Genomic DNA, 12,603 nt, shown 5'->3' with positions numbered 1-12,603 from the left:
TGGAACACTTGTTTAGGACATGGTACCTGGGGTGCTTTATTCCAAGGGGGGCCCTGCCGTCTGGTTGAAGAGCAGACTCTCTCTGTACACATGTGTTCCTCCAAGAGGGACACCAAAAGGCTAATCTTAGCACCAACACAAGGCTCCTTGGCCACTTGATAGCACCTCTTCTGGGCTGTTGAGCAGGGCAGGTGGGTCATGAGTGCCTCCCCAATGCTCTTGGACTCCTTCCCGGGCAGACCCACCTTTGCCTGGCATAGCCCCGGACCTCTGGGGCCTAGAGGTAGGAGAGGTTCAGGCTCCTGGCTACTGAGTCATTCATACTGCAACTTAAGCAGCTGGTACCTTCTAATCATCATCTTCTTCTTTTTTTTTTTTTTTTCAAAGATTTTGTTTATGTATTTGACAGAGAGAGAGAGATTACAAGTAGGCAGGAGGTGGGGGGAGCAGGTTCCATGCTGAGCAGAGAGCCCAATGCGGGACTCAATCCCCGAAGGCAGAGGCTTAACTCACTGAGCCACCCAGGTGCACCCCGTCTTTTTTTTTCTTTATTAAGATTTTTATTTGAGAGAAAAGAGAGTGTGTGTGAATGGGGCAAAGGGTTGGGGGGGTGGGGTGGGGATTCAGAGGGAGAGAGAATCCCAAACAGACTCCCTGCTCAGTGCGGAGCCCAACACGGGGCTCAATCCCACGACCCCGAGATCACGACCAGAGCCGAAATCAAGAGCCGGATGCTTAACTGGCTGAGCCGCCCAGGTGCCCCTTAATTTTTTTAAATACGTATCTGAAAAAATCAGGATCATAACATGTAGCTCATTTTTTAAAATCATGACCTTTTTTCCTCGTGGTGTTTTGATATGCTTATTAACTCAAATCATGGACAGAGCCTTGTTTTTATACCTGTCCGCCCTGTATGCCCTGGCGTACACCCTAATATGGCTACTTCTCTGTTGTTGGACATTTAGGTTATTTCCCGTTTTTACCTGTTACAATAAAGTCATGAAGGACACCTTTGTATAAACCGGAATGTACCTGTATGTTTGTTTTATGTGAAGGAAAAAATAGCAAGTTGCTTTCCTGGTAGCAATCTCCGTTCTCTCCCTGCGCACTTGCGGTCTTGGTGCAGAGTGGTGGGTGCGGTCTTCAGGCGGGGGAAGGCCGGGAGCAGAGCGTAGAGCCCGTCAGAGGCAAATGAGTCAGAGTGCAACACTGACTACAAGTCAGCATCACCTGGGAGCTTTTGAAAATATCAGGACCCCAGGGCCTCGACCAGAGAGAAGGATTTAATTGGCCTGGGTTGGGGCTAAGATCATAATTAATTTTATCTTTCATGTTCCGTTCTGGAAGGATTTCTTATAGTGTGGGGTTGCGGGTCCTTTGAAGCCCCTTAAGAATAGATTAGGGAGCAGGGAAGGGGGGAAAAGTGAAAATGTTCCAGCAGTCAGCTCCCGGTTCATGAAAGTTGACTTTCCTGTTTGGTTTTTGGGGGGTTTTTTTGTTTGTTTTGTTTTGTTCTTTTTTTTTTTTTTTTTTAAACACATTACCATTGGTGGGTAGAGGGGGGCATAAGTCAGAGGCAATAAAAAGTGATTTTTGAATCATGGTCAGAAGCAGGGAGTGCCCTCTGTGGAGCACCTTTCTCTGCCCCTCCAGCCAGTGCTGTAAGTTCACCACCAAGTTTCTGGCCACGGCAGCCACAGTGAGTAGTGCGCCTAGGCTGACGTCAAAAGGCCAGAACGCTTCTTAATGAAAACCAGCAGTCCCCCACCTCAGGTCACTCTCCAAAAGACCAAATTCTTGTTCTAGCAGCTTTCCACTCCCTGTCCCTCTGCCCCTTCTCTGCTCAGCCTCCCGTCTGCTTTCCCTCTATCCTTTTATTAAGACTGATTCTGTGTCAGTATAATTGAATCGTCCATGCTATGTCTGCAGATGGAGGCCAAAAGTAAAAAGAAAATAAATACGGGTGCACGATTGTAATATATTGTAGTTGCCATGAGCTGCTGATTAAGCAGCTCACGGCCTTTTCCTCTTTGTGCGTCTCTCTCTCTTCTTCCATTCTGTCAGTTACTCAAAGGCTCACCACAATTTTGTTGGCTTCACACATGGACCATGGTTTTCTTATGCAGTTTTAGGTTTTTCCTGTAGTTTCTGATTGTCTTCTTTTTTTCTTGCGGAAAACGTTCACAAGCACCACCTTTGCCATATTCCTGAGGTTTTGCAGCTCCTACGCACTGCTTATGGAATGGAATTTGTCCCATTCTTCCCATTGGTTTCTCATGATCTGGATAATGGAATTTTAGGCCTGCTGTAATGCTGTCATCCTTCATTTCTTTTTGTTCATCCCGGGCTCAGTACTAGAATTTCATGTATCGCAGGTCTCCCCATATCTTTATTTGCTTTCCAGTAAAATGCGAGTGAACCCTAAAAGAACTCCCTCCCAGTGGTTGCATAGGAGATAATCTTTGAATCTTTATATGCTCCTGAATAAGTCCTGATTTTGTTCTCACACCAAGAGGTTCACAGTAATCTTCCCTAAGAACATGAAATTTTAGCTGTCAGTATACAGCACATGTCCAGGGCATTGCTGAAAAATCAGATACTAATCTTAATTCTCAATCTTTTGTAGATGCCCTGTTTTATTCTCTCTGGGAACATCTAGGATCTTCTCTTTATCCTTGTTGCATTGAAATGTCATTAAAATATGCCTTAGAATAAGTTTATTTTTCTTGGTTTGATACTCTTTTTTTCAGTGAGGTCCCTTCACTGGGCCTTTTAAGGTAAAGATTCCAGCTTCCCTTAAAAGTTTCTGGGAAATTTTCTTTCATTATGTCTGTATTACATAGTTTCCTGCCCTGTAGTTCTTTTCTTTTCTCTTGTGGAAACTCCCATTGGACAGAATTTGGTCCTTAGTGAGCTTCTGTGTCTTTTACCTTCTTTGATGTTTTTTCTTCCTACCTAAAATCGGGGGCACAATCTGGGGAGCTTCCGGAATTTTATCTGCCAGTATTCCTACCTAATGTTTTGTTTCAGAGGTTCTGGGATTAGGGGGTATAGCTCAGGGGTAGAGCATTGGACTGCAGAAGTTCTGTAATTAATCTCAAGCTCTTCCTTGTTTGTTGGTATGTTTTTATTGATCTTGTTTTATGCTTCTACACACACACACACACACACACTTACTTTACTCCAGAGTTGGTGTTTTGGTCAGTGTATTTTTGGTCTTTCTTGTTTTCCTGACCTGGTGGGCAACCCCACAAGGTGTAGTTGTCCTCAAGAACAAAAACCTGAGCCTACGTGGGAGAGCACTTTCTGCCTGGCTGTGTAGGCAGGCCTGTCTTCTTGCTGGGGCTCTCCTGAACTGAAAGGCTGAAAAGTGTGCAGTAAACATGCAGATCCGGAAAGCAGGTAGCAAACTGCCAAAGTGAGAGGAGCTTTACTCTCTCTCTCTTTTCTTTTTTCCCTAAGTGGGCTCCACACCTAGCGTAGGGCTTGAACTCATGACCCTGAGATCAAGACCTGAGCTGAGATCAAGAACTGGACACTTAACCCCCTGAGCTACCCTGGTGCCCCTTGGGGGGCAGTCAGGACAGGTGTTCTGCTGACTCTCAAGCGCTCCCTCTGTTTCATCCTTCTGGCCACTCCTAGCCTCCATTGCTGTATCGCTGAGGCTCCCACCCCTGTCGCAGCCCTACCCCATGTATATTCTGAGCATCTTGCATTTCTTTGGCTTTCCGTTTGAAAATTCTACAACCCCATTTCTTTCTTTCTTTCTTTCTTTCTTTCTTTCTTTCTTTCTTTCATGATTTTATTTATTTGAGAGAGAGAGAGGGAGAAGGAGAAACAGGCTCCTCTTGAGCAGAGAGCCCAATGTGGGGCTCGATCCCAGGACCCTGGGATCGTGACCTAACCTGAAGTCAGACGCTTGACCAACGGAGCCACCCAGGCGCCCCTAGGACCCCATTTCTGATCTCTTTCCTATTAGCTGTTTGTTCAGCTTTGTTCCTGTTACTCCAGGGTGGTCTAAGAAGGAAAGAGGGGAGACAAGCTCGTGCACTTTGTTTTCTGCTGGAAAGCTTGAGAGCTCTTCTGAGATTCATGGCCAATCTTCTTAACATGGACAGGGTGTTTGGGGGACCACCACATGGAGGCAGGGGGCTCAAGAACATAGAAGGGACTCTGTGCAGAGTGCCCGAGCTGTGCCCTCCTCCCTCCCTCCCCGCCAGCTCTCACCCCCACCCCTGCCGGCTCTGTTCACAGGAGATCCTGTCTGCCTGCTGGGCTTTCGACCTGCAGGAGAGGCCCAGCTTCCCCCTGCTCATGGACATGCTGGAGAAGCTGCCCAAGTTGAACCGGCGGCTCTCCCACCCCGGCCACTTCTGGAAGTCTGCTGAGTAAGTAGCCCTCGGTGGGCCTTCGCAGCCTCTCCTGGTATCTTAAAGGTCACCGTCCACTCTAAGACTTAGATCTGGGGAATACACAAACCAGATCGCCCCCTTGCCCAAGTGATAGTAGGATCTTGTTTATTTCGGAGACTCCTTTTGAGACACGAGCGTCTCTAGTCCTTTTCTGTGAAAACCTATATATCCCTGTTACCAGAGCAGTGCTGATGCTGGGCCCAGACAGGCCCGGACGAGAGGAATCCGCCTCAGAAGGGGCCAGATGGGGCCAGTTGGAGGCCAGAGCAGTGTGGGTATTAGAGCAACACCAACATCAGCAGAGCTGCTCTGACTTAAAAGGGTGCAGACTCGAGACGGCTTTGGAGCCCCCCGACCAGCCACCTGGGTTGGGGACCACGTGGCCCGAGTTTCTGTGCCACTTTGAGGCAGGAAGGCCATCCCCCTTCTGTTTAATCACACAGTCCTTCGTGCCCCTCGGTACCAGGTGGCCTTCGCTCCTCCTGTCCATTCTGCCTCATTCCCCTTTCGCTCGGTCCCTCTGGCTCTGGCTCTGCCTGACCCTCAGAAGTGGGCCTCTGCCCTGCTGCAAACCCTTTGTGGGAATCTGAGGAAGTCTGTCGTTCTAGGCCTCAGTTTCCACAGCTTTAAAAAGTGGGCTGGGGCCAGATCGGGGGGTGGCCTCGTAGCGTGGGGAGTGTGTTAGACTTTGCAGACGCGAAGGGAAATTGGAGCCGCAGCTCCCACCCCTAGGATGGGTGGTGTGCCCAGCAGCAGCGCGAGGCTGTCACAGTCCTGAGCACGGTCTCTATGGCAAGGACTCAGCTCTGCCATTTGATGCAGGAGTAACCAGGGACCGCACGTAAACCAGGGGGCTGGCTGGACGCTAAGAAAGCTTTATTTATGGATGCAGCAACTGGAATTTCATGCGACTTTCTTTTTTTAAGATTTTTATTTCATTTGACCGAGAGAGGGAGCACACAAGCAGGGGGAGCAGCAGAGGGAGAGGGAGAAGCAGACACCCCACTGAGCAGACTCCCCACTGGGACTCGCTCCCAGAACCCTGTGGTCATGACCTGAGCTGAAGGCAGGCGCTTAACCGACTGAGCCACCCAGGGGTCTCTCATGCAACTTACACATGTTGTGGAATCTTCTTTTGATCCCCCCAACCCATTTAGAAAGGCAAAAACCATTCTTAGTTTGTGTATTGTGCAGAAGTGCATTGAGCAGTCCATATGTGAAAAGATCCCTGAACAATAGGAATGGTTTTAAGCTTTTTTAAGGCAAAGGGCACTTTCTAAAAGTGCAATCTCCCCCAGACTCCCAGTATATAAACCAGATAAAGTGGAACTGCTCTTGCTAACTAGGGGGAGGGGCAGGAGCCTGTCCATACCCCCAAGGTGGCTGCTGAGGCACCTGCCATCCCATCACTGACCCCTGGAGAAGCTGCTCCTGGATTTCCTACCTGCTGCCCAGGTGTGTGGTGGCAACAGCATCCATCCTAGTCTAGAAAGGGCCAGTTAGTAAATATTTTAGGCTTGTGGGTCATATGATCTCTATCATATGTTCTTGGTTTTTTTGTTTTTTTTTTTTAACCTTTAAAACGATCCATCTTTTTGTGGCTGGATTTGGCTTGGGTATAGTTGGCTGGCCCATCTTGAAAACGAACCAAACTGGGTTTGAAGCTATAGGCGAGGGGGGAGCCCAGCATGAGTCACCTGACCAGGGGATGCCGGTGGGAGAACTCACTGAAGAAACGTGGCAAACCGCTGATTTAGGCCATGTGTGGGGACGGCCTAGAGGAATGACAGTTTGAGGTTGGGAACCCTTTCTCTTAGAATGCCACGTTAGTGTCCATATTTTGCTCTGAAGATGGGTCAGAGTCTAGTGCAAATGGGGGGCAACAGAATGTTGCTACTGGAGGTGTGGGTTCTACCCAGCCATTGCTGAGTACCTGCCACACCCCTGGGGAGACAGAAGGCCAAGGCCAGGCCTCGGCCAGCCGGGAGCTTGCAGTATAATCGGTGAATGGATGAGGGAATGATGCCAACATGCTAAGTGTTGTACCAAAGAACAGCCTTCGTGGGATGCTGAGCCACGCTCAGTGCCCTCTCTGCCCACCCAGGGAGCTTGAGGAAGGGTTCTCCAGAAGAGGGGCCATTGGAACTGGGCAGGAGCTGTCCTGGTAGAGACGAGGAGAGTGGGGTTCCCCTGGACTCAGGGCAGCTTGTTTAACATCCTGGGCCCGAATTTGGTCATCCACAGAAGAGAAGGCTGCACTGGGCGGGTCTAGCATTCAGGAGATGATTCCAGATTCCCTAAAGACTGTAGAGCCCCAGCTTCTCATTTCACAGGTGGGAGAGAAAGCCACAGCTGGGTGGTGTCCCCTGCCCAAAGCCATCTGTGTTAGCTGCTGAGGGGGAAAATGCCAGCCTACCTGAATGAGCCTCTCACCGCTTCCTTCCTGTTCATGATTTCTAGTTCAACACGTTCTGCCTCTAATTCTCATTTTCTCTTTTCTTTTTCATCTGTCTTGTTGCTTTTTTATTTTCGGGGGTGTGTGGACATGCTGGCCTGTGCTGTCCTCTCCCCACTCCATCATCTCCCTCCACCTGTCTGCTTCCGGCGCCCGACTCCGTCACCCGCGGGACGGCACTCTTCCCGCACTTGGCCACACGGTCGCCGGGCACCCCAGTCGCTGGCGGAGCCGCTACTACGGGAAAGGGCGTGACGGTCGCCTGGACTTTCAGAACTCCTGTCCCGCTCTGGAGGAATAGTGTGTCTTCCGTTATCCCGCTCATTCTCTGCCTGTTTGCACCCTGCTTCCTGTTCTCTGTCTGCATCCGGCTTCCCCAGTTTCCTCTATTCTGTTTCCCTAAGCCAAAGTGATGTTCCTGTAGGCAAAATGGCCCCCCACAAGGATCCTACAGGCTTGTGTGTGTCTCGCAGGGCTGAGAGGAGGCCCACAGCACGTGACAGGACCTCCGTCCACCCACTGTGGTGGATGTTGGCTTGTCCCAGGGTGGAAGAGAACTCGGAGCCTTGGTCCAAGGCCAGGGCACCCTTCAACCAGAGCTTAAAGAAGGGAACACAGTAAGCAGAAGGAGTGAACTTTCAGGAAGTCTGGTTTGATAGTCAAGGGCTGAGGGGCCACGGGTCCATCAGCCAGCCTCTGTCTAAATGTCCTGTGACTGTCCAGGGGAGCATGGGACAGGTGCTCTGTGCTGGGTCCCTTCTGAGCCCTCTGCACTGCCAAGCCTGGGATGGAGCGGGGACACCTTTCTCCCTCACTGCGGGGAAGGTGGGCCCCCTGCCCTCTGTCCCGGCCAGGCCTCTGCGGCTCCATGGGCTCGGGTTCTGACTCTGTTCTCCTCTCTTCTCTCTCTCCCCGTAGGTTGTAGGCCTGGCTGCCTTGCATGCACGTGGGGCTTTCCTCCTCCTAATCGACACTGGGCACCGTGACTTCCGCTCAAGCGCCAACTGACATGCGCGCACTAACCCAGGGGATGCGATCTCTGCCGCTCCAGGCCTCTCTCCCGAGACTTCTTCTTTTGCTTTGTTTGTTTTTTAAAACCAGCCTCCTCCCCCTCTCCATGGCCTGTGTGTCCCAGAATAACTGTCATCCACGAGGACCCCTTAACAGCCCCCCACCCCGCCCAGCAGAGCTGCCTCCCCCGTCCGGGACTTCATTCTCTAACTCTGCCTCTGTGGGGTGGCGCCAGTGTGTTTGGGCGGTCCTGTCTCCCCACTAACACCTCCGTGAGATCGACTGCCCCTGACCGCTGCCCCCGACCCCCCGGGACCTGGCTGGGTCCACAGTGCAGGGGAGGGCTTTTGCTTGGCTGTTAACCTGCAAGGTCTTGTCCAGCAAGGAGTGGGATGATTTCAGAGCTGCCCAAGGCCAGTCCCATCTGGAGGCATTGGGTCCCATTGCTGTGAAAGACACTGGCTGGGAAAGGCTTTGTCCCCAGCAGTGCCCTCCGGAAAGTGGTCCTAAAAACAAAAGGGGCCTGTCGCCAAACAGTTGCACTGATGAGAGCAAAGTTTCTGCTGCCAATCCCCACAGACACAGAGTACCAGACTGCAAGTGAGCGTTCCATCCAGAGGGTGGCTGAGAGGCTACACGCAGTCATGGGCTGCTTCCCACATGCAGGTTCCCGGGGTTCCCCCAAACTGAGTCCAGGTCCCTGGAGGTGGGCTCTAAGAGTCTGCATTTCTACGTTGCCCCCCAGTGTTTGGGGACCATTTCTGAAAGGATTGTGTGAGGCCGCTCTCTCGGTACTTGGGGTCCGGTTTCTTTTTTCCCCCAGTTGCTCTCAGAGCAGAGCTCTCCTGGGCCACAAATGAGACAGTAGCTCAGTCGAGGCCATGGCAGTGATAGCAGGCCAGGTGCCAGGCACTCCGAGACTGAGAAGGCCCTGCCCCCCCAGGAGGGTATGTAAGTTGAGACCAAGTCTGACCAGGAGCAGCTCTGCTAAGGCTTGCTTCTTGCTGGGGGCAGGTCCTCTGTGGAGCTTGTGAAACAGGCCCGCTCCTTGGCTAACATTATCCTACTTCCGATCAAGGCCAGTGGGGCCGTAACCCATGTTTTTGTTCCTCTTTGCAGCATTAACAGCAGCAAAGTTGTACCCCGGTTTGAAAGGTTTGGCTTGGGTGTCCTGGAATCCAGTAATCCAAAGATGTAGCCAGCCGTGTGGTTTTTCTGCCGATTTCTTTTCTTCTTAAATGTGTTTCTAAAGCATCCAAACAACCACCATGCCACAAACGAAAACACTCTTCGAAACGTCAGTCCACCCTCCTAAGTGGTGCAGACCAGGAGTGTGAGTCCTTGACTCCGACCCGTCCATCCAGGGAAACATCCGGCTGGCGTTAGAGCCACACCTGCTGTTTCTTCTTCAAGTGATATCACCACCAACCAGACCTGCCCCGACAGGCAGTGAAAGTTTACATGGATGTTTCAGGGGCGTGAACTCAATGCTTCACAATAGGTAATAATAAACGGTGGCCGCAGAGGCACCCTGGCACCACTGGCCGGGATGGCGGGAGTGGCCTTCCCCTCTGGAGGACCATGGCGGCGGTGAGGAAAAGCACGAAAAGCATCGTCCTTGTGGCTGTTCTTGGGGTAGGATGGGGACCACAAGGTTTGACCTGGACTCTACTTTGGCCCCAAACCCCAGAATGTCCCTCTGTAGGGTTCTCCCTCTATCCTAACAAAGGGACACTGTCCCTTTTTCTTCTGGCAGAGGAAACCCTGGCTAGGAGCCACGTGGGATTTGAGGGTCAGGAGTTCCCAGAGGGCTTGGGTTTCCTTTTGACCCCAATTATCCAGCCCGTCCCTGCTGGAAAAGTCAAGACAGATTAAACCCAAATAATGTCTGGATTGATCCAGGGGCTGCTGGCCAGGATTTCCAGCACCTGTAGACAACTTTCTCTCACACAGCTTCCAGGAAGACCCCAAGGAGATGGTACTCAGGGCTTCAGCTTTTTAGACACATCCCAGTCCTGACTGAGATTTGACCCCAGAGCTAAGGCCCAGCCCCTCAGCTGCGTGTACCATGAGGGCTTGCTCCCAGGAGAACAAAAAGGGGAGGGGGAGGGAGAAGGGGCCGGCAGCGGGTTCCTGAGCTCACCCTCCCAGCCACAGGGTGACCTTGCTCTTCAGAAGCTCCATCAGTCATGCTAAGTTTCTGGAATTGACCACCCCTTCTCCTCCAGTCCTGTTAAAGGCCCGGAGCCACTCCTGACTCTTCCGCTGTCCTTATTCTGAGCCCTTAGCTAAGACGGGAGGTCTGTGCCCCTCCACACTGTTCACGCAGACCCACCCAGTCCACCAGTCCTCAGAGCCTCCCCTGAACCGAGTCAGGACCATCTATGTGTGTATAATTGCACCAGAAGGAGGGACTTGACTGGGGAAAGTTCGTGAAGTGAACATATTCTGCCTATCTTCATTAGAAGCTGTCACCTAAAGAGAACAGTTCCAGATGACAAAGAAACCTTCGGTGGCTGTTACGCCATGATAGGCCTCAAACCAGAACCGACTAAGGATGATGAGGGTGGAGATGTAGTTGGATTCAGACCCAGACCCTGTGTCCACACTCTGAGCCAAGATGGGGGGGCATGTGGCCCTCCCATCCCTTTCATTTAGACCCACCTAGCAGAGCTCCCAATCTTCAGAGCCTTCCCTGGAGTCTGGCCAAAAGGTCATACGAAGCAGGCCCCTGACCAGAAGTGGTGGGGCTGCCTTCTTGACTCCAGGTCCGACACCCCTCGGCCGACCCACGCCTGGAGAGCACAGCTGTGCAGCAGGGCGAGATATCCAGGCTCCCGCTGCCCATCAACACCCCAGACCTGAGCTCCTTAACCCTTCCCAGTGAGGGTGTGGGCAAGACGAGAGCTGTAAGCCAGGTGGATTCAGCTCTTGGTGGGTCTTCTGTCTTCTTTGGGGCTGCTTACTTCATCCCCTCATCCCTTGGCCTCCCCGATGAGTGTCACGCCTGCAGGTCAGTTCAAGAAGCTTTCATCAAACACGGACAGTGTCTTGCCCAAGTGCGGGGGACGCTGCGATGGGAGCAGTGACAGTCCCTGCCCTTAAGGAACTAACACTGCCAGGAACCCTGAGGGGGGAGTTGAAGGTGTGGAGGACAGCCCCTTCGTCTTCAGAGCCCTGGACAGCCAGCCAGCTCTTGGCTTAACCTCTGTGCTGCCTGTCATTTAAGAGAAACGTGGTCCCCTACTCCCTCTCAAAGTGACTGTGAATTGAGGTTGGGAAGACGTGCTTGCCCTTCTGTGCGCTCTGCCGTCTGCCATGGAAACACATGAAGGACGGCCAGATACTGTGAATTCAGTGCTCACGGCCAACTGTGAAGGGGATGGCAGAAGCTGGGACAGCCTCCCCAGTGAGAGCTCTGGGGGCTGCAGAGGTCCCCACTGTGGTCTGAGAATGGAGCCCAAGCTTTGGTCCTTCTCAGCACACCTCCAGTTCCAGGCATCCCATCCAAAACCCTAGGGCCCGTGTCCCTGCTGCCTTTAACCCCCAGAGCCACAGCCGCTGGCTCTCCATCCAACTCAAGGTCTTCAATCCCAGCAAGTTCCCCGTTGGTCGTGGGCAGTGTAGCAACGTTGACCTCTCCGTGTCACCAGATCAGTGCAGAGCGCTGGAATCCTGTCCTCTCATGGCATTCTCCTTGTCATCACAGGGAGCAGCCATGTGCCCTGTAAGCCTGCATTGCTATTGTACCGTGTTGATTAGGGGGCCGGATGGAGACATAAATGTGAAGCCGTTTCGGGAGCTCGTGTGATGCTACAGTGTTAGCCCGGATTTCATTCGTGTGTGTGTGTGTAAAACCAGCGTCTTCCGTGGCCACAGGCACACACTTGCTTTTTTGAATGTGATGTAAAATTTGTACAGTAAAAGTTTTTATATTTTCTATCAACTGCATTTGTCTTCCAGAAATGCTATTAATTTAAATTAAAATGGTTAGTATTAATGAACGTGCTGTATCGGTTTTTTTGCCACTGGCAAGAACACGTCCTTTGTGCCAGGCCTAGCCTGGGTGTCTGGAGTTGGTGAATAAAATTGTACCAAGGTGTCTGGGGCTTGTGTCTCCTTGGTCAGTTCCAGATGTGCATGGGGAGCTGCTCGGATGGATGGCATGAGGGAACAGGAACGGGGCTGGGGAATCGGACCCCCTCTAGGAACTCCTTGGTGTCCGTGGACCTGGAAGATAGACGGAGGAGTGGAGACAGAACGGCATCAGATGGACAAGATAATGGTCATCCAGCCTCCAGCACTAATAGCTCATGAGCAGACCCAGACCCGGGCTAGAGTTGTCTTGGCCTCGTGGAAGCTGTCGGGGTGGGGAGCGGAGTGCTCATTTATCTGATTCTTCTCGGAGTTTCTCCTTGCCAGTCCTGTAGAGAGGCTTTGAAGGTTGAAGTAGGCAGTACAGATGGAGAAGGGGAGCTGACACTCGCAAGGCCCTCCTCAGCCAGGGAGGGCTTTCTGTCCACCGTCCCCCACCTCAGTGTATCCACCACAAGCACACCGTGAGGCAGGAATTGTGATGTTTCCGCCAAGGAAACTGAAGCATGCGAGGTTAAAATACCCAAGAGGACACAGCTGGAGGGTGGCTAGTCCAGGACGCAGCCCATGGCTTTGACTCCAGAACTTCCTCTCAGCAGAAGTTGAGGAACTGACCAGTTGGACATTTAC

At 52.0% G+C, this 12,603-nt stretch overlaps 1 protein-coding gene across 3 annotated transcripts in view; it reads left to right on the top strand.

Moving 5' to 3' along the window:
* KSR1 (kinase suppressor of ras 1) overlaps positions 1–11,980 on the top strand; it is a gene marked incomplete at its 5' end in the record, with an annotated part of 146,256 nt that extends 134,276 nt beyond the window's left edge. For 2 of the 3 annotated variants that reach the window (XM_080826708.1, XM_080826707.1), the window contains 2 exons: positions 4,255–4,388; positions 8,998–11,974. In XM_080826708.1, coding sequence (XP_080682834.1) covers positions 4,255–4,388; positions 8,998–9,076 — 213 coding nt within the window. In that variant the 3' untranslated portion in view covers positions 9,077–11,974. Of the gene's footprint in view, positions 1–4,254; positions 4,389–7,086; positions 7,168–8,997 lie in introns of all 3 variants that reach the window. The other variant, XM_080826706.1, reaches the window with a different exon arrangement.
* Between the last annotated feature and the right edge of the window lie 623 nt (positions 11,981–12,603).

The sequence above is a fragment of the Martes martes genome (assembly GCF_963455335.1).
Source record: "Martes martes genome assembly, chromosome: 16".
Classification (NCBI taxonomy): Eukaryota; Metazoa; Chordata; class Mammalia; order Carnivora; family Mustelidae; genus Martes; species Martes martes.
The sequence above is the reverse complement of the archived record's forward strand: the minus strand, read 5'-3'. Positions and strand labels throughout refer to the sequence as shown.